The sequence below is a fragment of the Sus scrofa genome, chromosome 9 (genome assembly GCF_054392235.1).
Source record: "Sus scrofa isolate SSC_HxYL_T2T_F1_AM1 chromosome 9, Sscrofa_HxYL_maternal_Yorkshire_Landrace_v2.0, whole genome shotgun sequence".
NCBI lineage: Eukaryota > Metazoa > Chordata > Mammalia > Artiodactyla > Suidae > Sus > Sus scrofa.
In genome coordinates, this window is record NC_139391.1 from 45,242,321 (window position 1) to 45,266,689 (window position 24,369).

A 24,369-nucleotide genomic window follows, 5' to 3' on the forward strand; every position below is an offset into this window, starting at 1 on the left:
TCTCAGTAACAGCAGCTCTGGAATATTCTAGGTACAAACCCTTTCCTTTTCTCTGTCCCATTCCGAAGGGCAGTGAATAGAGATCCCTGCCATGTGCTCTCCAAAGGGATTCCTTTCCTTCACAGAGTCTGAGAGCCCAGCAGACCGCCACACTCAGAGGATAAAGGCCGTCCAACACCTGGCTGATTCCGGTGCACAAGCAGAAGCTGCACTCAGAGCCCAGACTCTCCTGCTGCAACCCTCCTCCCCCAGCTTCTGCTCACAGTCACAGGCTTCTGTCTCCCACTCTGTCGTGTGCTTCTCAGCTGACTCTCCAGATTCTGGCAGATTCCATGTCCCCAAAGATATGCCCTGACCCTGAAGTAGAGGGGGGGGAAGCTCCAGGTGTGAGAGGAACACACGTCCCAGTGTACAGAAAGCCTCAAAGCCCCTATCACCCCCTGTACTGGAAGGCAGAGGGCTGTTCCTGGTTCCAACTGGCCTTGCATTCTGCTGCAAAAGCAGTCTTGGCAGCCCCAAAAGACACATGCCTAAACTGAGGATTCTGCACACAGCAAGATGCCAGGTAGACTGCAAAAGCCAAGGTCATAATGTTAGGGAGTGGGCTTCAGCCAGGTAGGATAACACGAAGGACTTACCCTGCCTCTGTCCCAGTGTGAGTATTGTCTCCTAACCTTGTGCCTTTACCCTGAAGTACAAGTGACCCTCAGGGTAATGAGAGTCAAGCCCAACCTCCTATATGCTCACCCCCAGATGCTCACCTATGGGTGCTCGCACACCTGATGCTCACTCCTATATACTCATTCCATGATGCTTACTCCTTGAAGCTCACACCTGAACGCTCACACCTGGGTATCACACACCTGGATGCTTACTCTCAGATGCTTACACCTGGATATCCACAACTGGATGTCCACACCTGGATGCTCACAGCTAGATATCCACACCTGGATTCCCACTCCTAGACTCTCACTCCTCACGGAAACCTTCCAGGTCTCAAGGAGATGACTGGTCCTGGGACAGTTAATCAATCATGTGTCTGCTCAGCACTGGAAAAAAAACTGAATACATATAGAGAGAGAATCTATATGGAGGAAACAGAACTATATAGAAACATATAAGCTATGCATCTATATAGAGAAAATGTATTTTCTCTATATAGAAAAAGTACATAATTTCGAATCCTCTCATCTGAGAAAACTGAAGCTCAGCGAGGTTAAAGAACTGACCTAAGGTCATACAGCAAGTAAGGAGCAAGACAGGATTTGAACCCAAGTACCTCTGGGCCAGAGCCCACACCCTTTCAGCTTTTCTACATAGCTTCACTCCACCAAGGAGCTGCAAGGTAGCGCTGCTGAGTTGGGGCATAACAGGAGCCAAGGAAGGCTTTATTCTAGCAGCCACAGAACCACATCCTTCCCTTTATGTAAATCCATCTCGATTATAACCTAATCCAAAGGTCAGTCACCTTCCTGGTTAACATCCCCCCCCCCCCCCGCCAGCGGGGGATGGGGCGAGTGGGATGGACTGGGAGTTTGGGGTTAGTAGATGCGAACTATTACATTTCTAAATGGGTAAGAATGGATAAGCAATGGGGTCCTACTATACAGCACAGGGAACTACATCCATTCTCTTGGGATAGAACATGATGGATGATAAGAAAGGGAAAGTGTGTGTGTATATATATATATATATATATATATATGGGGGGGTCACTTTGTGGTTGCAGCAGAAATTGGCACAACAGTATAAGTCAACTATACTTTAATAACAATTTTTTTTAAATAAACATTTCCGCAGGTATTCAACAGTCGCTGTCAGAGCACCTACTATGTACTAGCACAGTGAGGCTTGCTGTCTGATGAACCCAGGGCCCTCCCACCGCCACCCTGAGATGGCCTCTGCTCTGCCCTGGGCCATGTGGCTCCCACTCTGGCAGCGAAGTCTCATTGATACGCAACAGAGTTCAAAATCACAGGCTTGGCAGGAAGTGCCATCTATACATAGCTCTACCATTCTGTAAGCACCGTTGGCTTCTTCTGAATAAATGCTACCCTACATTAAATGCCAGAATTCGGCGAGCAATACTGCATGTTTGCACTGAGATTGAGAAGTGAAGGCAAGATTGATTCTGATGTGAACACCAGCAAAGCAAATGGGTTTTTGAAAACCCTATAATTTCCCTGCAACCCTTGACTTCACTAAACACACATTTTTAGACTACAGCACAGTTAGGTAGGCATTAAACAAAAATGAGGTAGTCTAATGATGATTTATGTGTAGGATAACCTTCTATAAAGAATTCTGCTCTGATTTCAGGGTAACTTACAGAGGTGCCAACTTAACCAAACAATGCTGCTTATTCTGTGTCCACTGCCACGGTGTGATCCCGGGGCAGAGTGTTTGCCTGCAATTGTCTTAAATCTACTGAAATTCACCCAGTGGGTGCTCTGGAAATGCAGCACCTGCCATGAACTAAATGGAAAAGCAAAACACGACACATGCACACAGCGCCAGAGGCACCTGTGAACACAGACATTTCTGCTCGACTGCGGAGCCACGGCTGATGGTTCTGGAACCAACCAACTGGAGTGCAGATGCAGAGCAGCCCACCCGCCAGAAGGCCAGAAGGGGCGCTAGGGAGCCATGGGCATGAGCTCCAGGTGGGGCCTCAAGAGCTCCTGGGATGCAAGGGTCAAACCAGAGATCTGGTACACCCCTCCCTGGCTACATAACCCTGGGAGGGCCCCTCGGCTCCCCCAAGCCTCGGTTTCCTAGCCTGTTAAGTGAGATAAAGAATGTGTTTCTCTCTCAGATGGGGTTGGAAAGATTCAATCAGATGCTACCCGTGAACCGGCTTTATACACCAGAGAGCACTATATAACTCAGAGATGACACAGGCGTCAGGGCAGCGCTGAGAGGTGGTCCAGGTCAGCTTGAAGAGCTGAAATTGATCAGACTGTTTGGACGGTCAGCTCCTGCCCCCAGCACCCTCACTCTTGGGCAGGGGATGGGTTCCTCGGCCTTGGGCGCCTCATCTGCAAAATGGAGATAATACCACCTCCTACAAAGGACACTTATGACAATGAAATGAAATGACTCGTGAAAAGCACTTCTCACAGAAGAGCGCAATAACGGATCACTTATTTTCTTACTATTATTATCACTATGATTATTATTTCAATTTAGACCATCTGAATTAGCAAAGAATTCCTTGGCTGCTTCTGAATGCCTCCTTGTAATCGCTAACCTGCCAAGTTAGTTGTCGAGTTGTAATCTCCAACCTGCAAAGTGTGTTTTAAGGCATTAGAAAGGGAGATTTTCCTCTCTGCCTTCCGAGAAGGAAGATAGGGTTAGGGCCAGCTGCCTTTTCCTCTCTACAACTGCCTTGATGAGAGAAAGAGTCATTGTCATGAGCCCTGGGACAGCCTGCAGGCTGGAGTCACTAAGTATGTTGCAAAGAAAGAGCTTGAGCTTGGGGACAAAACTTCTGGGTTCAAGCACAAGCTCTGTCATTGAGAAGCTGTGTGCCCTGGAGCAGACTGCTTGACCTCCCTGAGTCTCATTCCTTTATCCCTAAAGAATGAGGGTAGCACGCCTCCCTCACAAGGTTAAGAGGAGAAGGAAATGAGATGACATCCAGGTATCCACCCCAGGGCCCTGCCTACACATGTCTTCATACATATTTATCTGCTCCTTTTTGACTTTTCTTCTAACCGCACAAGTCCCCAAACCTCCCTTCATCTGTTTCCCCATCTATAAAATGGGAAAGGAAGTGGGGGTTACTGTAAAGAGCCAAAGAGATCCCATAAAAGCACCCCGTACACTGTTCAGTGTTCTGGATAGACTAGTTATGATTGCACCAAGATTTGAGACGGAGTAGATTAGACCTGGGGAGTTTGTGGAGATGCTCTTGGCTGGCTTGGTACCCAACCACACACCTTTATTCCTTCCTCAACATAATTTTGATCAGGTACCATGCAAGGCGCAGTGAACACAGAGATGAATAATACTATAGCCGTTTTGTTTCTCTCTTTCTGCCCAGATACCCTCAGAGCCTTTTTTTTTTTTTTTTGTCTTTTTCAGAGTCGCTCCCGTGGCATATGGAGGTTCCCAGGCTAGGGGTTGACTCGGAGCTGTAGCCACTGACCTATGCCAGAGCCACAGCAACGCAGGATCCGAGCCGCATCTGCGACCCACACCACAGCTCACGGCACCGCCGGATCGTTAACCCACTGAGCAAGGCTAGGGATCGAACCCGCAATCTCGTGGTTCCTAGCTGGATTCGTTAACCACTGTGCCATGATGGGAACTCCCCTCAGAGCCTATTTGAGTTAATAACGCTGTAGCTTCTCCCTGGCCCCAGCTGCTTATGGCTTTTCAAGATCACGTTAAGGGGAAGCCATTCTTCTGTCTATGCTCCCAGTATGACGGCTCCTCGGGGAGGAAGCATCTCTGGCTGACAGGTCCTGCCTCCAGCCCGGCACCCAGGAAGGGACGCACGGCCCAAGGGTGGACCCTGTCCAGGAGCTGGGCAGGAAATTTCCCTGCTGAGTTTAGTCCATTCTTTCTCCAGCTGAGAATTCAAGTTGCCCAGAAGCCTAATTATCATATAAAGGATTCCGTGTGCATTAGGTTCCACTGTCCCCATTTTAGAGGTAACAATGGATCATTAACCCACTGAGCGAGGCCAGGGATCAAACCCACAACCTCGTGGTCCCTAGCCGGATTCATTTCTGATGTGCCACAACAGGAACTCCTGTCACCTAATTTTTTTTTTTATTGTGTTGTACTTCTCTCATTGATTGCAGCCGTTAAAAAACATATATGTATTCTGTGTATTAATTTTTTATACCACAAGGTAGTACAGTGCTCAGGAGCACAAATAATGGAGTCTGAAGGCAAAGATTTAAATTTTTTCCCATAGCATATGGAAGTTCCCAGGCCAGGCATTGAATCCATGCTGTGACCTACACCACAGCAGTGGCAACACCAGATCCTTAACCCGCTGCACTGGGCTGGGGACCAAACCCACGCCTCAACAGTGACCCATGCTGGTGTAGAGACAATGCCGGATCCTTCACCCACTGCCCAACAGTGAGAACTCCTGAAGGCAAAAGTTTAAATTGTGGCTCTCCTGCTTACTAACTTTAGGCAATTCACTTAGCTTCTTTGTGCCTCAGTTTGCTGGTCTACAAAATGAGGAAAAAATAGTCCCTTCATTTTCAGATTGCTATGAAGGTTAAATGAGCTATACATGTAAAATGCTTATACCAGAGCCTGGCAACTTAGTGTTTCATAAACCTTAGTCTTTATTCTCAGGTTGTCATTTTCCCGCCTAGAACTAGATAGAACCTTTGCGAGTTAAATATCCTGGCATCCTTTCCACACTTCTCTCTCACCTTCTACTCACCCAACCTCTAGCCACGTCCCCAGGTCACCCCATCCTCTCCCTGCCTGTTTGCCTTTCCCCTCACCCAACATGCCACTTCTACACCAAGGCCTCCCTCCCCTTCATGAGCGGGGTTGTCATCATCAGAAAGAATCCCAGTCTCTGTTGCATCATCTCTTCTTAGGAAGAAACTATAACCCCTAGATAGGAGATGCTGAAAGGAAGAAATAGGTTATAGTCAAATCAGTAGGCCTTGATTCCTCTGAAGGCCTGAGACCTAGCACTCAGCAGGCCACAAATCCCCTTTGCTCAACTTGCCTTGAGCCCATCATTTATTTCACAGGCCACCAGCCCAGCCCATTCTCTCCAGGCCCCTAAGTGGTCAAGAGCTGAGATCCCCAATTCTGCATCTAAATACCAGAATGCCACAGAAGGAGCCCACAAAAGTAGTCTATTTCTAGGGAGCTCTTAAGTGGCTCAGCTTAATGGAGACCGAGGACCACCAAGCCTAGACCTTGTAATGCCACCAATTTTCCATGTGACCTTAGGCCAGCCTCCTTCCTGCCTGCCTGCCACAGGACAGTCCAAGAGGGGAGAGAGGCTGACATTCCATCACCATCCTTGATCATCTTCCCTGAGCACTGGAGGGGAAGGGGGTCTGCATGAAACATACATCCTGCTCTTGAAGATTAGACATCCTCATAGTGGGTATAACACAGATTTTAAAATATTACAGGACAAAATACAATTAGTGTCTTGAGCAGGGAACTGATAACTTTCGGAGGGAGTTCAGAAAAGGATCCCCTGGAAGGAGATTAATCTGCGTGGTTTTTAAATCCAATCGGGAAAGACATCATGAGGGGAAAAAAAGAGGTATTTGAACCAGACTTGGAAAGATGGGTAGGTTTTATACCAAGAAGGAAAGAAGTCTGGTAATAAAAGAGCATGAGTAGTGCAGATACTGTGCCCTGAGAATGACCAAGAGAGAAGGGGGAAGGAGCACAAGAACACACGGGTTGGGCCTGAGTGTCCTTATCGGGAAATGAGGAGGCTGGACCACATGAATCCCAGGCCCCTTCCAGCTCAGTCGGTGACTCCATCCATTTGTAGCCTGTGTGGATTCAAACTGGCTCCCAGGCTCCACCTGGGCTTTCTCAGCTGTGCCATCCCATCCAAGTTGGTGGAGACTCATGGGGTCAAAGCAGCCAGAGCAAAATGCAATTAATACATTGACTTTGCATTCCAAAGCAAAGCAAGATCATATTTGATTGTATACTGTGCTGGGATTATCCATCCTTGTCCATCAGAGCTGACAACATGGATAGAATCCTAAATTCCCAGATCAGGACTGCCTTTGTGTCTCCCACTGAACTCAAAACTGAGCCCGTGTGCCATAAAGCCTCCTTGTTAGAATGGTGGATTTGTTCATTGATCTTTCAGCTGGAGAGCTGTCACCCTTCAGAAAAGCCAAAGCCTCTGGCCATGGTGCACAGAGCCGGAGGCCAGTGCTAGGGCTGGTGACACGTCTCTGTCCCCAGGCAAGTCCAAGAAACAAGCAGGCCCTCCTTCTACTTTGGAATCGGAGGACACTCCATTCTTCATGAGGAGAGGCCGCAGGAAGTAGGACCCTAGCTCAAAGCCAGGCCTAGCTCTGTGGTCTTGGGGAAGTTGCTTAATTTCCCTGGGCCTCATTATCCTCATATATAAAAATCATAAAAAACAAACAAACAGAAAACTTTATCTTTCTTAAAGGGTTTTTATGAGCATTAGAGATAATATATGCAGAATGCCTAACACAAAAGTGGTCTCAATATATGACAAATATTATCATTAATTTTGTTATTGTTACTATTATGCTGTAACAGGTGCTAGGAAGGCTCTGGGGGTATAGAGCTGGAAAAGAGAGAGTTGTACACACTCTTGCAGCAGACAGACAGAAACACGCCTGGAATATGAAACACAACAAAATAAGCGCTCCCAAAACGGAACCAGGAACCAGAGGTCTGTTACAGGCTTATGGAAAGCTTTGTGGAAGGGGACCCATGGGCACCAGGTTTAAAAGACAAAAGAGGAGGACAGTATCTATAAGGAAAAGAGGGAATCTGCCCAGACCAGGCAGAGGAAATGCAGGACCAAACGAGGTACAAAAACCCACGAGCCACATGGAACCCTGGGAACAATCAGGGAAGTGGGAGATGGGCGATGGGCTCACAGACTCCCACCTGCGGTCAGGGACCATGGCCCACTTTTCAGAAAAGCTGACCCCTCTGGCCAGCTTCTCCTTGCTTCTGCTTCTCCCCTCCCCCAGCACAGAGTGTCCCCAGGGCACTCCCAACCCAGCCAAGGCATGACGGCAAGCCAGCATCCAAGAGCCCCATCCACTTAGACAAGGGAGCTGCTCCAGGCTTGCCATCCCCAGCACCAGCAGACACATCTGGCCTGCATCTGAGCAGTGTCCAAAACTCCCCACCAGGGCCCAGCCAGCCCATCAGGATGCTAGGGAAGAGCATGCCGGGAAACTCCCACAAGGAGCCCGCAACAATAGAATCAGGTCTGGTGGAAATTAAAAGCTATTAGGAACCAGGCCAGATTTATCTTTATATCCAAGAACATGCATTGTGATGGTGATGATGCAGATGGGAAATTAAACCACATCTCAGTTTTACTGGAGGCCTTAATTTTAATTTAGGTTTGTGCACAGCCCTTTGCCCTGTTACCCCCATCCTGCCCCCTCTGGAGAGTCGGTTTACCTCCAGACCAAGTGCCCCGAGAGAAAAGGAAGAGGCAAGAGGCTCCATGTTTTACACACACATCTTTGAGCAGCTCCCCAGAAGGAATATGTTTAGGGGACAGGAAGGAGGAGGAAGCAGGCCAGGTGCAGTAGGGTGCTCTGGGGAAGGTAGTACATTGGCCTGTCTCTCTAGCCTCTACCACCCTGTGAAAAGCAGAGTCTCAACGTGGCTCAGAGTTTCAGCCCCAGCTCCAGAAGGCTTGCTTCCCCTTCCCATGCAGACAGCTGGGAAGGCCATCCCGTGAGCCAGTACTCACCTCCTGGAGCTCATTTAGGCCCTGAGCCTCTAATCCCTTCCCACCTCCCTCAGAGAGGCATTGGAGGGCCAGCTCCTCATTCACAGGGGCCTGCACCCACCCCGCCTGGCCCGTCCTCCCAGGGGACCCACTCTCCCGGAGGAACTGTCTCCTGGGCCTGGACTGGCCCTCATCAGCCTCCTGTGCCTCCTCCTCCTGCTCTCTCACACCTGCTCTTGCTGGCTTGTGGTTGGTGGAGGGTCGGAACCCAGTCCTGCAGACCTAGAAGTCGAAGTCAACACCCTTCTCCCTGCTCCAGAAGCTGCCACTGAAGTGTCAGGGGGAAGTCACTCAGGCGCCTCGGTGCTTCTTTAAGCTCAAGGCAACCTCATCATTAAAGCTCTCCCCTCACCACGAGAAGCTGCTGTTCAATGTTCCAGCCAAAATACCTGCATGCCTGAGCACCTGTACACACACACACACGCACACACACACAGAAGACAGTATGGTATGGATGGTAGAGAATCCTGTTTTCATGGGGAAAAAAATCAATGCACAGTTTATATTTTCCAAAATTAAAGCCCAAGTTCTCGCCCTTCATCTATGGAGCCCAAGGATGCAAATCTCCACTCCCTCTGGTTCTCATAAATTCCTCTGAGCGCCTGTCAGTTGGATTCATGTACTTTGGGAAATCCTTCGCTGGATCTACAACACAGCTGTAGAGGGATCTAGAATGATTTCGGATGGGGCTGGAGGGCTCGGCGTGGGAGGAAGATTCACCAAGGCTAAAGGAAAGGAAGGGGTTCTGCAGAACCCACCGTTAATGAAGCCCTGCAGATTAGCGTCCAGCCTGTTTCCCTGATAATTACGCCCTTTGGGGCCACCAGCCCACGCCTGACATCAAAGACAGCCCTGCAGCACCATCTACCAGCACCAACTACGGTGAGCCTGGGGGAGCTCGCTGCCTCCAGCTCCTCCACAAAGAAGCCAGCTTCACTTCATCGCTCCCGTCTGAGCTGCGCTTCTAACCCCGCCATGCCCACCACACTCATCCTTCACCCGGGGCCTCTGTACACACCACTCCCTAGTCTTTCAGACCCCTCCTGATCATCCATTCATGCGTCCAAAGAACACTGGGTGAGCATTTGCCCTGGGGGTACAAGGCAGTGCCTCAGGAGCCAGGGACGTGTGTGGGAAAACAACCCCGTTCCCACCCTCGGGAAGCTCAGTCTGGTGGAGGAGACATAGCCTGTTAGCCGAAATACACCGCGACAGGAAAGGGCGGAGCACAGAGGGGAGGCACTCTCCTCCTCCAATAATGGTCCGCACAGCACCAGCCCATCCTCAGTGTGTGGCCGCCAGTGTTTGAAACATTTGACGTATATGAATGCCTTTCACTTCTACTTGAACCTTCTGAAGTAGGTCAAGCATCTCCCCCATTTTATCATCACTGGGGAAACTGGGGCACCCAGGAAGCAAAAGACATGCCCAGAGGAGTGAGTTTCAAGTCCAGGCAGCCTGGTCCCAGATTCTGGGCTCTTACTCGCTACACGTGACTCAGTTCGACAAACTCTTCCCTCAACACTCACATTGAGCTTTTCCCCTTCCCGAGGCCAAAGCCCTCCTTCCCTCAGTGCTCAAGCCTCCGCTGGACTCGGGGTAACACTTTATTGGATACACTTGTACAAGTGCCACCAAGAGGCAGTTCTGCGTGGGGATCAGGACACAGGCTGAAAGAACCCACCGGGGTTCAACCCCGCCCTCAACTTGATCCGATGTGTCACCCACAGGTCTCTTTACTTCTTTGAGCCTGTTTCTGCTTTGGTAAAGTGGAAGGGAAAAAATACACTTACGGACTTTTTGTGAGGATAAAATGAGGTCATATATAAAAGTTTCTTAGCTTAGTGCCTGGCGTATAGTAAAAAAATTACTGTTTTAATGAGCATAAACTCAGGTGTATGAGAAAGACCACATTTCTTTGTTCTTTAAATCACCTTGCATCTGACTCTCCTAGAGAGATGGGACATTGCATCTCCATCGTCACTGGGGCTTCTCTCAGGGATGTGCCAAGGTCTGGGGTCTGTCTGGTCCTGACCAAGCTGTTGTCCCTGCCTGCATGATCACTCTGGGTCTTGAGCCGGGCACTCAGGCCTCTTTGGACACAAGAACCTTGGCCTCAGACCCCATGGAGCAACACATGGTTACCCCTGCTTCCTCCATCTGTGCCCACTGAGTGGCCTCCAGCGCCACCCCATCTCTGGCATCACTGCCTTCAAAAGATCTCCCACCATCCACAACGCCCATCCTGCTGGCTTTCGGTTTTACAAAAGGCAGGGAGAGCAGCTGTCTTCAAGTACCTTCTGATTTCCATCCAGCCACAAGCTCTGAGGCCAGGAGATATGCAGGCCTGGCCATCGGCTTGGGACTGAGAGAAGGAAAAAGTTCCAAGAGCAAAACACAAACTAACGTCTCAAGAAAAGAATTGTGCCATGTTCACTGTCAAGGTGCCGAAGCATTGGTTTGTCTGCCAGCTCTGCCTTGGAACCACCCCAGGGGACTTAAAACCACTGATGCCTAGGTTCTCCTTCTAGAGATTCAGATGCGGAATCAGGCCTGGACATTGGTGTTTTTCAACAAGTTCCCCAAGAGGTTCAAATGCAGAATTAAGGACGCCAGCTTTACAGGCTTCATGCAGAGAAGGCTGCCTTCTCCAATGAACCTGAAGATCTTGAGTCACTAGAACCATTTCATAGGCCCAGTGATGAGCCATCCACGCTGGAAGGGGCATCTGGTCAAGTTCCCCCGTTTTACGGAAAGGAAACCAAGGGGTGTGGCAGAGAAGGAAGGAAAAGCAGCAGAGCCTCTGCCACGGGCAGGAACGAAGGGAGACCGGCTGGAGTGGTAGGAAATACCCACAATTTTGTAACTGGAAGCCTGGAGGTATTTGGAGGATCTGAGGTCCCCTCTTGGGGTTTCCAGACTGGTTTTCCTGTTGAACAACAACCCGGCAGAGGGGAAAGGAACCAGTAATGAAGGGCCCGCAAGCACAGCGGCTCTAGCAAGGCGCCCCTTCCACATGGTATTAAGCATTCTCCTAACACCAGGCCCGGCGTGAGGCCAGCTAGAATTCCGATGGGGTCTTCAGGCAGCTTGTAACATCAATGTCCCACGTGCTCACTCACTCACGTCTGGTCCTCCGAGACTCCCAGGAGCAGGGACCACCTCCCAGCCTCTCAGCCCTCCTTTCCCCCGAGTCTTTCATGGCGGGGGCGGGGAGGGGGGATCCTTCCAGCCTTGCCTCCCCTCCCTAAGGCCAAGGGCAGGCCAAGAACCGGCAGTCAGGAAAGAGGGCCACTCCACTCCTTTGAGGGAGCAGGAGCACCCCGGGTCTGATGGGACCTTCACACACACAGCAGAGGCCACTGGCACACAGGTTGGCATCACCCCACCGAGAGACACACCAAGCTGAGACCCAAGATGCCTTCTGGCCGACACATCACCAGAACCATGAACACTGCTCACCAGAACCAACCTCCAGAGCTGGGTGTGGTCGACCACCAACTCGGCACCTCTGCTTTTCTGCCCCCGCCCCCAGCAGCCCTGCCCGCAGGGCCCCACGGTCCTCTCTTACCTGGGATGATGGCGACTGTGTCTTTCTCCCAGGACACAACGCTAACATATTCCTGCACTGAAGAGGGGATGAGGCACTTGAAGACGGCCACGCTTCCACGCATCGACCTTTGATCCTCCACCCGGACGGTGTAGGGTTCCCTGAAAACTGCAGAGAGATCGCAGGGCAGAAAGAAGAGGGTGTCACAGGCTCAGCTGGGACACAGATGGGGGGCCCAAGAAAGCCACCCCCCATCACCTCTTCTCCCCACCTCTCGCTCACCCTGCCCAGACGTTCCTGCCAGAGTCTTACCCCTGCCTCCTGCAACAACCTCCTTCTCCTCCACTGGGCACCCCTCTCCCTCAGAAATTCCCAGCCTCCCTCTGCAAGACCGGAAAGCCAACATCTCGCCTTTCTGCTTTTGATGAGCTTTCACAAACTGCTTTAACTGTAAGGGCCCGGAGGGCAGGACTGACGCCCTGCAACGGGATTGCATTCCACAAGCCCATGTGTGGGTAATAAGGAAAAGTGCCAGAATTCCTCCAAGGAAACCACATTTGATTCCCTACATTATTCCTGGGTCCAGGGTGGTCAGACACTGGAGCCTGGTGACCATCATTTGCCAAAATAACGACTGTGACACAGGATCTAACGGCAGATTTTTATGCCACTTCAAAGGGCAAGGCACCCTGGGAAAAGGTACTTGATATACCCAACTTTCTGCAGGGCTCATGGATTTATAGGGACAATGCAAGAGAATAGGTGACACTGGGATTATCTCTGAAAATACAGAATCCCAGAGTCATGGGCCATCTCCAGGATTCTCCAAAACGAGGCATCCTTGTTACTTTCTCCCACCTCCTGTCACTGCCTATAACCTGACTCCCAGTTTTGCCCCCGCCTTCAGATGATCCGGCAGTGTGCAGTGGAGGCCTCCAGTCCCAGGGCTGGTTTCTGGGATGCTGTCACCTGCAAGCACTCTGCAAGTCAGGTCCCATGGGTGGGCTGGACCAAGCTTAGGGGTGGGGCCCAGGAGCCTGCCTCTAGCTCTCTGGTCCTCCTCTGCTTGGCCTCTGCCAGGGGCCCACTCCGCCTTTCCACCTCTTCTCTGCCAAGCAGAGCTGGTGCAGCCAGAACCCCACTGCCTGCTGACCTTGTTCCTCAGCAGGCACCTGGGCAGCGTGCCCTCCTGCTCTCCCTGCCACGGTTGCCAGGGTGATGCTCAGGGCCCTGCAGTCCCGCCGGCCATGCACCTGCAGCCCCTCTGGCTTCATCAAGAGCCTCTAATTGGCTGTGTTTACCATCAGGCCAGCCCTGCCCTGGTCTTTATTCTTTCCCTCCTCGGGTTGTGGCTGTGACAGGAAGAGACGCAGCTGAGGTGGAAGAGAGGGGCATGGAGAGAGACCCTGCGGGCTCTGTGGGGCTACAGTCCACTCTTGTGTGGGTTGGGCGTGGCACGACCTGTGGATACAGGGAGAGTGCAAGGAGGCTGAGGGGAGCCAGCACTGGAGGGGAGCCAATTGCAGAGCAGAAGGGGCTGGGTCTTGGGTGCATACCACGGGGACCGTCCCCAAGAGCCAGCAGAGGCCTATAGTTGAGAGCATCAAACAAGCAGACCTCCTCATCTGAGCCATGGGGTAACCCTGGACTAGAGCTAGTCAACCCTTCAGAGCTTCCCTGTTTCTTCATTTGTAAAAGGAAATCATAACAGCAGCATGCAGAAGGCCCGGCACATGGAAAGCCCTGCAGCGAGTCTGCTTGTCATTAGGGCCACACCTCTGTGATTAATGGCTAGGTGCCCCTGGGCAAGTGATTTGACTTTTCTTTGTCTTGGTCCCCTGGCTTGTAAGAAACAGGAGACAGGATTACTGTGAAAACTGCATCCTAACCCAACAACAGGCAGGTGATAGGAAATAGCTGTGGAAGCCAGAACGGGGCTCCAAATCCTGGCCTCAGGGCTCCTGGCCCAGCACCTGGTGTCCTGTTAGGGGAACAGCACTGCTCCTGGAAAGAGGTTTCATGGGGGGCCCAGGGGAGATACCTAAGCATGGCCCCGGGTTCTCAGAGCTCACATTCCCCCCCACCACCACCCCCGACAAAGCAATGGGATGAAGACCAGCTCTTTAATTAAGAACTCTCACCTCCCTCATCCCTACACACACCCATTCCCAGCTTCTTGGGACGGTGTATGTGTGAGAGGCTCTCCCAAGGCAGAAGGACCTTAATTTAGCTTAGCGTTATTTCATTTAACCATCACACGAGTGATGAATGAGGCAGGTGCTAGCCTCAATTTTGCAGATGAGGAAACCGAGGCGCAGAAAAAAGGTGTTCTCTGCCTAAGGTAAGTGGCAGAGCTAAGATTACAAACCCAACTTTCCCTGAGGGGATGACTCCTTGCAAGACCGAGGGGTCAGAGATCTTGCAGGATCTGTTACTAAGCATGAGGGTCGGTGAGACTTCTTTGGAACGCACTCTCCACTGCCCAACACAGGCAGGAAAGAAGGCGCACCCGAGGCCTGGTGCCATCCCCAGTGGGCCATCCCCAGTGGGCTGGCTAGAAGAGTACCAGTTCTCTCCCACCCAAAAAGTTCTTCTGAGAAAATCATTCCCCAAACATCTGTGCTCTATGACTATGTGAGGCACACTTTACAATGGATTAGATCACACTGGCGTATCATGATATCCTAAGACAAGAGTAGTGGATCCCAGCCAGTCCCTTGCCTCCAGAACTAACCCAGAGCAATGAGACTGTCTAATTTCTTCAACGAGACCAACTGAGGGAGCTCCCACCTTGGCTCAGCAGTAACAACCCTGAGTAGGATCCACGAGGATGGGGGTTTGATTCCTGGCCTCGCTCCATGCATTAAGGATCCAGTGTTGCCATGAGCTGTGGTGTGGGTTGCAGATGCGGCTCAGATCTTGTGTCGCTGTGGCTGTGGTGTAGGCCAGTAGCTACAGCTCCAATGTGACCCCTAGCCTGAGAACTTCCATACGCTAAGGGTGCGGCCCTAAAAAGCAAAGAAAGAGGGAGAGAGAGAGAGAACAGCTGAGAAGCCCTCACTTCCTTACCTCCATCCACTCTCCCCAAGAACCAAATCCTTAGCTGCTAAGAGTTTTCCATCATGGGCGTTACCTAAATGTCTGCTCTCATGACACTCAAATGCCCATCCCCAGCAGAATGGATGAATAAGGTGTAGTACCGTCAGACGAGACTACACAGCGATGAGAATGAGTGACCTATAACCTCACACAGCAGCAGGGTCAAACCCCACAAACAATGTTGAGCCAAAGCTTCAAGAGCAGATGTCCTCAAGACTCCATTTAGATCAAGTACCAGAACAGGCAAACATCCATATTGATAGAAGTCAGGACTGTGGTTTCCACTGAGGAAGGACTGACTGAAAAAAGCATGAAGGGGCTTCTGAGAGGCTGACATCTTCCTTCGGACATTAAACTTTGTAAAAATTCATATGCATGTTTCTTTTCATATATTCTATTTTAATGAGAGGGTTACAAAAAAAAAAAAAACCTCACTGAATGTTCCCCATGCATGAATCAAGTACTAAAATGAGCACATTACTTAATTTCAATGGGCACTATCTCATGTAACCATCACACAAGTGATGCAGAAGGTTAAGTGCTGGCATCGGCTTTGCAGATGAAGAAAGGGAGGCTCAGAAAGGTGTGTTCTCCGCCCAAGGACACACAGCAAGGGGCAGAGCTTCCACATTCCAAAGAACAGCACAACGTTCCTTAACGGGCCCGCTTCTTTCAGGTTACACACACCCTCGGAAGGCCAGGCACTGCCTGCTCCCCATTCCCGCCCTGGAGGGGAGCCGGCATCTGGTCCTTTACCTGCTTTGACGCGGATGTTGGGGCTCCGGATCTTGCCGGCAGCATTCTCCGCGGTGCAGAAGTAGTCATTGTCGTGGATAAAGCTATTGAAGGCGGAGGGGGAGAAGGGGTAGAGCTGCAGCGTCCCGTTGGCGTGGACGTGCCGGATGTGCGGCACGTCGTAGATGTCGTCCCCCGTGGCCAGGTACCATCGAAGGGCCGCGCTGGGGGAGCCTGCGGCCGGGCAGGGCACCACCACCCCCACGGAGCTGGAAAAGGTCACCTGCTGCAAGGAGTCATTTACAAAGTAGAGGCTGGTGCCAACATCTTCAGGGCGGGCTGCAGGGAAAGAGAGGGGGTGGGGAGGAGGGGCTGGTTAGCGCCAGCTCATGATACCCTCATCGGCCACGGAGGCTGCAACACCCACGCTCATTCATAATATTCAAGCACCAGCCATTCAGGCAGCACTATGGAGCACTGACTATACACCAGGCACTGGCCACGGTGAATAATAGGCAGTTCCCACCCTGCAGAAGTTTCCAGCCTAGCACAGGAATGCACAAGTTAAAACGTCTCATCCTCCTTGCCAAGCCAAGTTCGAGGACAGAGGCAGCTGCCACTCTGCTACACTGAGGGGTCCCAAACCATAACCATGAACCATTCCCAGCATCCACACTTTAGGAGAGACACTGAAATTGCTTAGATCACATTTTGTTGCTTTTGAGGGCTGCACCTGCAGCATATGGAAGTTCCCAGGCTAGGGGCTGAATCAGAACTACAGCTTCCGGCCTACACCATGGCCACAGCAACACAGGATCCAAGCCATGTCTGTGACCTATACCACAGCTCATGACAACGCCAGATCCTTAACCCACTGAGCAAGGCCAGGGATCGAACCCTTGTCCTCATGGATACCAGCCAGGTTCGTTACCGCTGAGCCATGATGGGAACTCCTGATAATATTTACTGAGTGAGGAGTTCCCGTTGTGGCTCAGAGGGCTAATGACCAGATGTTGTTTCTGTGAGGATGTGGGTTCGATCCCTGGCCTCGCTCAGTGGGTTAAGGATCCGGCATTACCGCAAGCTGTGGTGTAAGTCTCAGAAGCTTCAATCTGGCATTGCTGTGGCTGTAATGTAGGCTTGCAGCTACAGCTCCAATTTGACCCCTAGCCTGGGAACTTCCGCATGCTGCAGTTACAGCCATAAAAAGAAAAAGAATATTTATTGAGTGAATAAATGGATATTTATTGAGCACCTACTATACACACCTGTACAAACTGAGAAAAGACGGCATTGCCTTTTTTATCATTCCCTTTTGGAGGCCGGGTGTAGTTCTGTGATTTGCCTGAGCAACACAGCTAATAAGCCAGAGGATTGAAACCTGAACCCATGGCTCTAAAGCAGATCTTAGCACACTTTCTCTCATGCCACAGCCAGAAGGTAAGATGTCTGGGACAGTGTTTGAAGAGGAAGGGCTGCAGGAAGCGAGGCCCCCTTGGGAGGTCAACATGGCAAATGTGTTGCCCCAGAGGGTGGGGTGCTGACTGGCGGCTCCCAGGGATAGATCAGTCCAAGCTGGGCCACAAGAGATGCCCCCTCCACAGGTTCTAAACCCAGCTGTGACACTGACCGCCTGCGGAATTCCCTTCCCCTCTGGGACCATCTGCTCCTTCACTCATAAAATGGATGGAGGGGAGTTCCCGTCGTGGGGCAGTGGTTAACGAATCCGACTAGGAACCATGAGGTTGCGGGTTTGGTCCCTGCCCTTGCTCAGTGGGTTAACGATCCGGCGTTGCCGTGAGCTGTGGTGTAGGTTGCAGATGCGGCTCGGATCCCTCGTTGCTGTGGCTCTGGCGTAGGCCAGTGGCTACAGCTCCGATTCGACCCCTAGCCTGGGAACCTCCATATGCTGCGGGAGCAGCCCAAAGAAATAGCAAAACGACAAGAAAAAAAAAAAAAAATGGACAGAGGACACACGAGGCTGCAAAGACCCCAAGCGTCTCTGACGTGTCGCCACTGCAACACTCAGTCGCACGGGAGGACCTGCTCACGACTGCAGCTACCTGACAACGTCTAGGCCACCTGGCAGGGAGGACAGCTGTCTGCAACTATCACCCCAGCAGAGCCTCGGTCTTTCCTGCTCTTGTGGGGAGCAGCTCTGAAAGGTGGGATGGGGGCCCCCTCCCTTCCAGCAGCTGCCCCCTTAAGGAGGGCCACCTCCCAGCAAGTGGAGGCAAACCCTGGTCCTGGGGCTCCAGCTGGAAGCCACTCCCTCGCCACTAGGAGGATCAAGGAGCAAACAAACTACTCTGCTGCTTGTTTAAAGAACGTTGCGGGGGACCCAACTTGACCTCAATTTCCACAACTTTATGGGGAGGGGGAGGGTTTGCATCCTGACCATATTAATATTCTCAGCTTAACTCTGAGCCGAGCCTCCAGGGGGAATGTACCGGGCAGCTGGATGAGGAAGGCCATTAAGCCTCATTGGTCAGAGCAATTCACATCATCTCATAAAAAGCCATGATGAAGCCATTATCGGCAGTGCTGGAAAACACATCCATGGGCTCCTCGCCGCGGTGTCAGGGGCACCCTCTTAGCAGCAAATGCATTTGCTGTCCCCACCCCGCACTGTGCCCTTAGCGGTGGCAGGTGGGGGTAGGGGGCAGCACAGCTTTCCCATCCACCTGCTCACTCTGCCTCCCTGTGACAATCCCGGTGGTGGTGATGGTGGCGGAACAAGGCTGCTCTGCGGAAGAGCAATGTGGGGCCCCTCAGAAGCTTGCCCAACACGCAGGGGCTAGAATCGTCTCCAAGGTCACAGAATCATACCACTTCACTAGGAAGCACACTAGGGCTCCAGAAGCTTCTCCTGGGATCCACACTCAGCAGGTTCCCCCGTCAGGAGCCGCTCCCCTTCCAAAGGACTTGTTTGAGATTCCATCAATAATTATTTGTTAAACATCTTCTACACGCCAGGCACTGTTGCCAGCACTTTACTGGCGTGACCTCTTTTAATCCTCCCAACGACCCTCAGAGGCGGGTACTATTATCAGCCCAGTTTACAGATGAGGAAACTAAGGCACTGAGTGATCAAGACAACGCTCCCAAGACCCCAAACCGGTAAGCGAGGGCTCTAGGATGCAGACGCAGGCAGTCTACACCTGGAGTCTGATTGCTTCACCCTTAGGTGATTGTAACCCCTGCAGTAATAACGAGGGGGCTTCTAGCCTCCTCATACGCCACCCGGCCACCAACTTTCATAGTCGGCTGGCCAAGAACAGGAGTAATATATCCTCATGCCTGTGTGCACTCACACACATGCACACACACACACACACACACTCATCCTGGGAGGGCCCCTGTTGGACTCAACATTTCAGATAACGCTTAGCCTGGGGGAGCAGGGACATCACTCTGGGGTTCTGGGGACTTCTGGAGACAACCTAGTTAATCAGACACCCTCCCCGTGGCAGCTTTATGGATTCTGGAAGCCAAAATCCATCAAGGAACAGAAAGACTCTACATTATGTCTGACGAATGGACTTAGGAAGCTGAGAAAGATCCTTGACGGAGAGGAAGTCTGGTATCGTCTGATTCAAAGGACGGGGTAAGAACATATTTAAGGATAAGTATGATGTAGCCCTTAGTGATGCTAAAACCAACAGCAAGAATAACAGGCACCATGGATTTCACCAGCTACAGGCCAGGGTGGGAGCCAGACCCCCAACAGGGATAATCTCACTTAATCGCATGACTTCCTAGGGGATGTTACTGTATTATTCCCATTGCACAGCTAAGAAAATCAAGGCTCTGAAAAGTTAACCAACCTTCCAAAGTCACCCAGCGTGTAAGTTACTGGAGCTGGACCAGAACCCAACTTTGCCTGACTCCTGAGCCCGGGGACGAAACTCTATTGTATGAACCATGCTGAAGATAAGAGGCAGCAACCACAAAATCCAGTTTTCCAGGCAGGGCACCCCTCCGCATCCCTGCTTACACCCCAAACCCACTTTAAAGTACACATTCTCTGTCTCCTTTCCTCCTGGCTGGAAATCCATCCCACCCTCCTTGCCCACAGAGACAACCCCTTCCCCAGGTTTCCCACAGCCCCAGGCTCCCGGTAGAACCTTCACCCACAATAGCAACAGCCTCCCTGCCCTCTGGGCCTGAGAGGCTGCCAGAGCCAAGGACATGGGGCTCTCAGCAACTACAAATGGCTAGATTTAATTGATGAATTGACTGGGATTGTCCAGCCACCTGTCAGGGCCAATGAAACCGCAGATTTATAGCCAAAGGTGAGTAGCCTCATATTTCTCCCACCCCGGGATGTGAGCTGCTGTCTTCTGAGTCTGGGGGACCTGGAGAGGATTAGACAAACCATTCATTTTTGCTTAAGGCTCTGACAGTGCATTGCCATTATGAAACATCACCCTCAGGTGTAAAACAATAGCATTTTGCACTTACGTTGGGCTCATATTTTACCATCACAAGGCATCTGTCAGCCAGGAATGCAGAAGCCTTTAAATAAACATTAATTCAGCCTCGCCCCACCTGCCAAGAGGAAGGAGTGAGCAGATGCATAAAGGGGAAACTGAGGCACTCATCCCCTCCAATCTCTGCCACGTGCCAAGATGAAGGCTGCCACAGGGCACCAGTGAATGGCTGCAGAGCGAAGGGGATGCCCAGTCTCCAGCCACAGAAAGGGGAGTAGCAAGGGCGGGGGGCCTCACCCTGACCTCAAGAGTCTGCAGAAGCTCTCCCTCCTTCTCTGGCTCCTAGAATCTTCGGAGCAGTGACAACACCTCAGCCACCTCTGAGGGGAGCACAGAAGCATGGGACGATAGACAGAGACGTGGGACAAGTCTGGCAGAGCTACCGTCCCTCCTGGAGCTCGCTCCTGACCTGATGTGTGACCTCAGGCAAGCCACGTAGCCTTTCTGAGCCTCCACGTCCACATTCACAAAAGGGAGAGGACTGCAGCCCCTTGGCGGAGCAGGTAGAAGGGAAGGTGAAAGTTCTTGGTTCCCCATAGCGAGGATGCAGGGCTATGTGGGATGCGGTTGTCTAGCGGTCTGATTGGAGCTGTAGCTGCCTGCTAACACCAGAGCCACAGCAACACTGGATCTGAATCAAGTCTACGACCTACACCACAGCTCATGGCAATGCCGGATCCTTGACCCGCTGAGCGAGGCCAGGGGATCGAACCCACAACATCATGGTTCCTAGTCGGACTCGTTAACTACTGAGCCATGAAGAGAACTCTGGGATGGGGTTGTTTGTTCATGTTCCAGTGATGCCTGGAGGGGACCAGGGAGGCTAAAGCGACTGCAGAGGGTGGCCAGGGCCCAGCTGCCCTCTGCAGCCCTGCACCTACCAGTGGCTCCTATGCCCTTCAACGGTCTCCTCTCCCAGCTTCTTCCTGACCTGGGGCCAAGAAGCACTAACTCCTTCAGGAGATGCTTACCCGGCCACAGGCACGTCCTCAACAGGAACCCAGAGGTGCTGGAAAACATCAAAGGCCAGGGAGCATCCCCTCCCCGCCCCAGCCAGGAGCTTGTGAAGTCAGTGCCATGAGGAAAGGGTTAACCCGCCACCCAGGGCAGAGTTCTCGGGGGCTTGCAGCATTTGGTCGGATTTCCTTTTGGCCTACACCTGTTCCCTGAAGGCTTCCTGGTCTGGCTGATGGTACAGAGTTTTCCAAAGGGGACTAACACTGATTGAGCACCTACTGTGTGCTCGCAGGGCATTTTCTCCTGTACTCTTCACACAGAGGGATGAGGTGGGTCCTGAGAGTCTTGGATCACAGGTGAGGAAAAAGAACCTCCTGGGAGGATGTCTCCACGATGGTACAGCCAGGAGGAGACCCAGCCAGCCTCTGGCAGGTCCAACTGGCTCCCAAGCCCAAGGGTTTTTCTGTCCCATCACTGGAGCGTTCAAAGTTTGGGTCCTTCGTCTCCGGAAGCAGGTCCCCATTCGGAAAGCAAATCCTTGGACAGGAAATGCTGACTTTCCCCTTAAATCGCAGCTTCCCCCCACCCCACTCTTTCTTCCGTCTGCAGACAGAACCAGGCATATTTACAGAGAGAACGAGAGGAGGGGGAAACACTTCATAAATAAAGAGGGAGCGAGCAGATCAACAGCAAAGCTTCTTCTGGTCAAAAGGGGAAATGGCTTTTTAATAGAAAATGGAAGTTATAGGCTTGGTTGTGATGTGACAGACGCCCAGACTTAAACCCATTTAATCTTCTCCGCCGGTTAACACTGAGCACCACCCCGAAGCCGCGTTTCATAAAACAGGCTCCAAATGGCTGGGAGATTAGAAGTGTAGAAATAGCACAGCAATATTTTTAAACCAGAAATCGCCCCCAGGCATTTGGGCTGCCCCAGGGTCACCCCTGAAACCTAAATATCCATCGCATCAACTCGGCTGCCCACCCTGCGCTGTCTGGTCATCGGAATTAGTTGGGCGAAAGAAACTCGACAGCCAGGCAGTTGACACCCAGGGGCCCCTACCCCACCTGCCTGGGTCGGGATGGAGGTGTCTGGCCAGCGGAGGCTGCCTCCCAGGTGTATGCTGAATTATCCCCATGTCATCATCTCCAGTCATCGTAAATGACAACCCAAGGGGACAGAAATATGAACACTTCACCACCTCCGCAGGGAGAAACGAGTCCTTTTTTCTCTTCCTTGACAATATTTACTCGCCTTGTTCACTGGACCTTTCATCCAGGAGCATCTGCCAAGGCTGGGGCCCCTGCCACCCTCACCCCACCCCTCAGAGATGGGCAAGAGCCTGCAAGGAGCATCCAGGCCTGGGCACAGTGAGCGTGGCTGGAGGGGAGCTGGGGGGGGGGGTGCAAGTAGGAAAAATGGGCAGGGCTCCCCTTGCAGGCCTGCGGGCTCCCTTATTGGTCACCACTCTGTTCCCCCGAGCCTAGCACAGCGCTAGGCCCTTAGCACAGCAGTTAAATGCCCAGACTCTGGCACCAGGCTCCCCGGGCTTGAATCCTTGCTCTGCCTCTTTGAAGCAGTGCAACCTCCAGCACGCTGGCCTTGCCTCTCTGCGCCTTGGTTTCCCCATCCATAAAATGGGGATGACCTCTCTACTTCAAGGGTTGTCAGGTTGGATGCGTTAATATATAACAATTTCCAGTCTATGCATGCATAGGTGCTGTAGGGAACCACCTACGTATTCAGTGCTGTTGTTATAAGTATTATCATTATAGCAGGTGAGCAGGAAGTATTTGTGGAATAAATATCCCACAAGAAATTCTTTCCCTCTCACCAATGACGAAGGGGAACAACTTCAGACAGTGGTTCTCAAACCCTACTGTGTACAAGAACCACCCGGAGAGCTGGCTAAACATACACATCCTCAGACACCAGATTCACCGAGTCTGTCACAGAGCCAGGGAACCTGAATTCTGAGGCAGGTGGTCCTCCATCTACACCCAGAGGAATGCTTCGTAGAAAAAAGTCGATTTGCCAAACTGGCTTTCAATCCACCTCTCCCAACAATAGACTGTTTTCATGGGCTCGGCTGGCAGGACCTTAGCACCACATTAATTACCTTAATTTGGTGATCCAGTTAATAAAATAATAGTGGTGTGATCGATAAACAAAGCATCACCATAGCCTCAGGGCCACAGCTCTCAGGCCTCACACAGAGCTGTTGTCCTTTTAATGCAGATGTGGCTGGTGAGGTTTCTTAGATTAATTTGCAAGGTTGATTACTCTGCTGCATTTCCGCACAAAGGTTTGCATAAAAGAGATATATTATTCGTCTTCATTCTATTCTTATTCCACAGATGGAAAAAAAAAAAAGGGGGTCCAGGGAGAATCAACCAGCAGGGCCTTCACTCAGGCACCACATCCACCCAAAACTCAGGCAAGCACCAGGGAGACAGCGTCTGGCCCCTCCATCAGAAAACCCCCTTTACGGTGTGGGCACACCTTGGCGACAATCCGAGTCTAGATCCTGAGGAGGAGAAGGGCCCATCTCCCCAGACAGCATCGAAGCATTTGCAGGCCATCAGAATTGGTACTCCTCTGGGCCAGGGTGGTGCAGCCGGGACCAAATCCTAGACCTTCTGTCCCCAAACCGGGCACACAGGCTTCACCTCTAAGGACACCATCATCATGGCCACTGTTTCTTTTTAAAATTTATTTTGTGCCAGGCACTGGGAGAAGCGCTTTCTTTGCATTCTAGTGCATTTCATCCTCCCAGCTCCTCTAATGTAGCTACTGCACAAGACCCCATCTTACAGATAAGAAAACAGGATCTTTGAGAGATCAAGTAATTTCCTAGGTGGCAAAGTCAGGGCTGGCAGAGCAGCATTTTGAACCCAGGCCTCCCTTATTCCAGCTACATTTCTTTTTTTTCTTTTTCGGCCCACCACCATGGCATATGGAGGTTCCCAGGCTAGGGGTTGAAGCAGAGCTGACAGCCTACGCTGCAGCCACAGCAATGCCAGATCAGAACTACATCTGCCACCTACACCACAGC

The 24,369-nt window shown here is 51.6% G+C and overlaps 1 protein-coding gene across 4 annotated transcripts in view; it reads right to left on the reverse strand.

Annotated features, from left to right (window-relative positions):
* DSCAML1 (DS cell adhesion molecule like 1) overlaps positions 1-24,369 on the reverse strand; it is a 361,955-nt gene that overhangs the window by 328,912 nt on the left and 8,674 nt on the right. For 3 of the 4 annotated variants that reach the window (XR_014815394.1, XM_021062901.2, XM_084976245.1), the window contains exons 2-3: positions 15,885-16,202; positions 12,051-12,197 (exon numbers count right to left, since the gene is read on the reverse strand). Coding sequence is in view for 2 of the 4 variants with exons in the window: in XM_021062901.2 (XP_020918560.2) it covers positions 12,051-12,197; positions 15,885-16,202 (465 nt within the window). In the remaining 2 variants the exon portion in view is untranslated. The remainder of the gene's footprint in view (positions 1-12,050; positions 12,198-15,884; positions 16,203-24,369) is intronic. The other variant, XM_084976244.1, reaches the window with a different exon arrangement.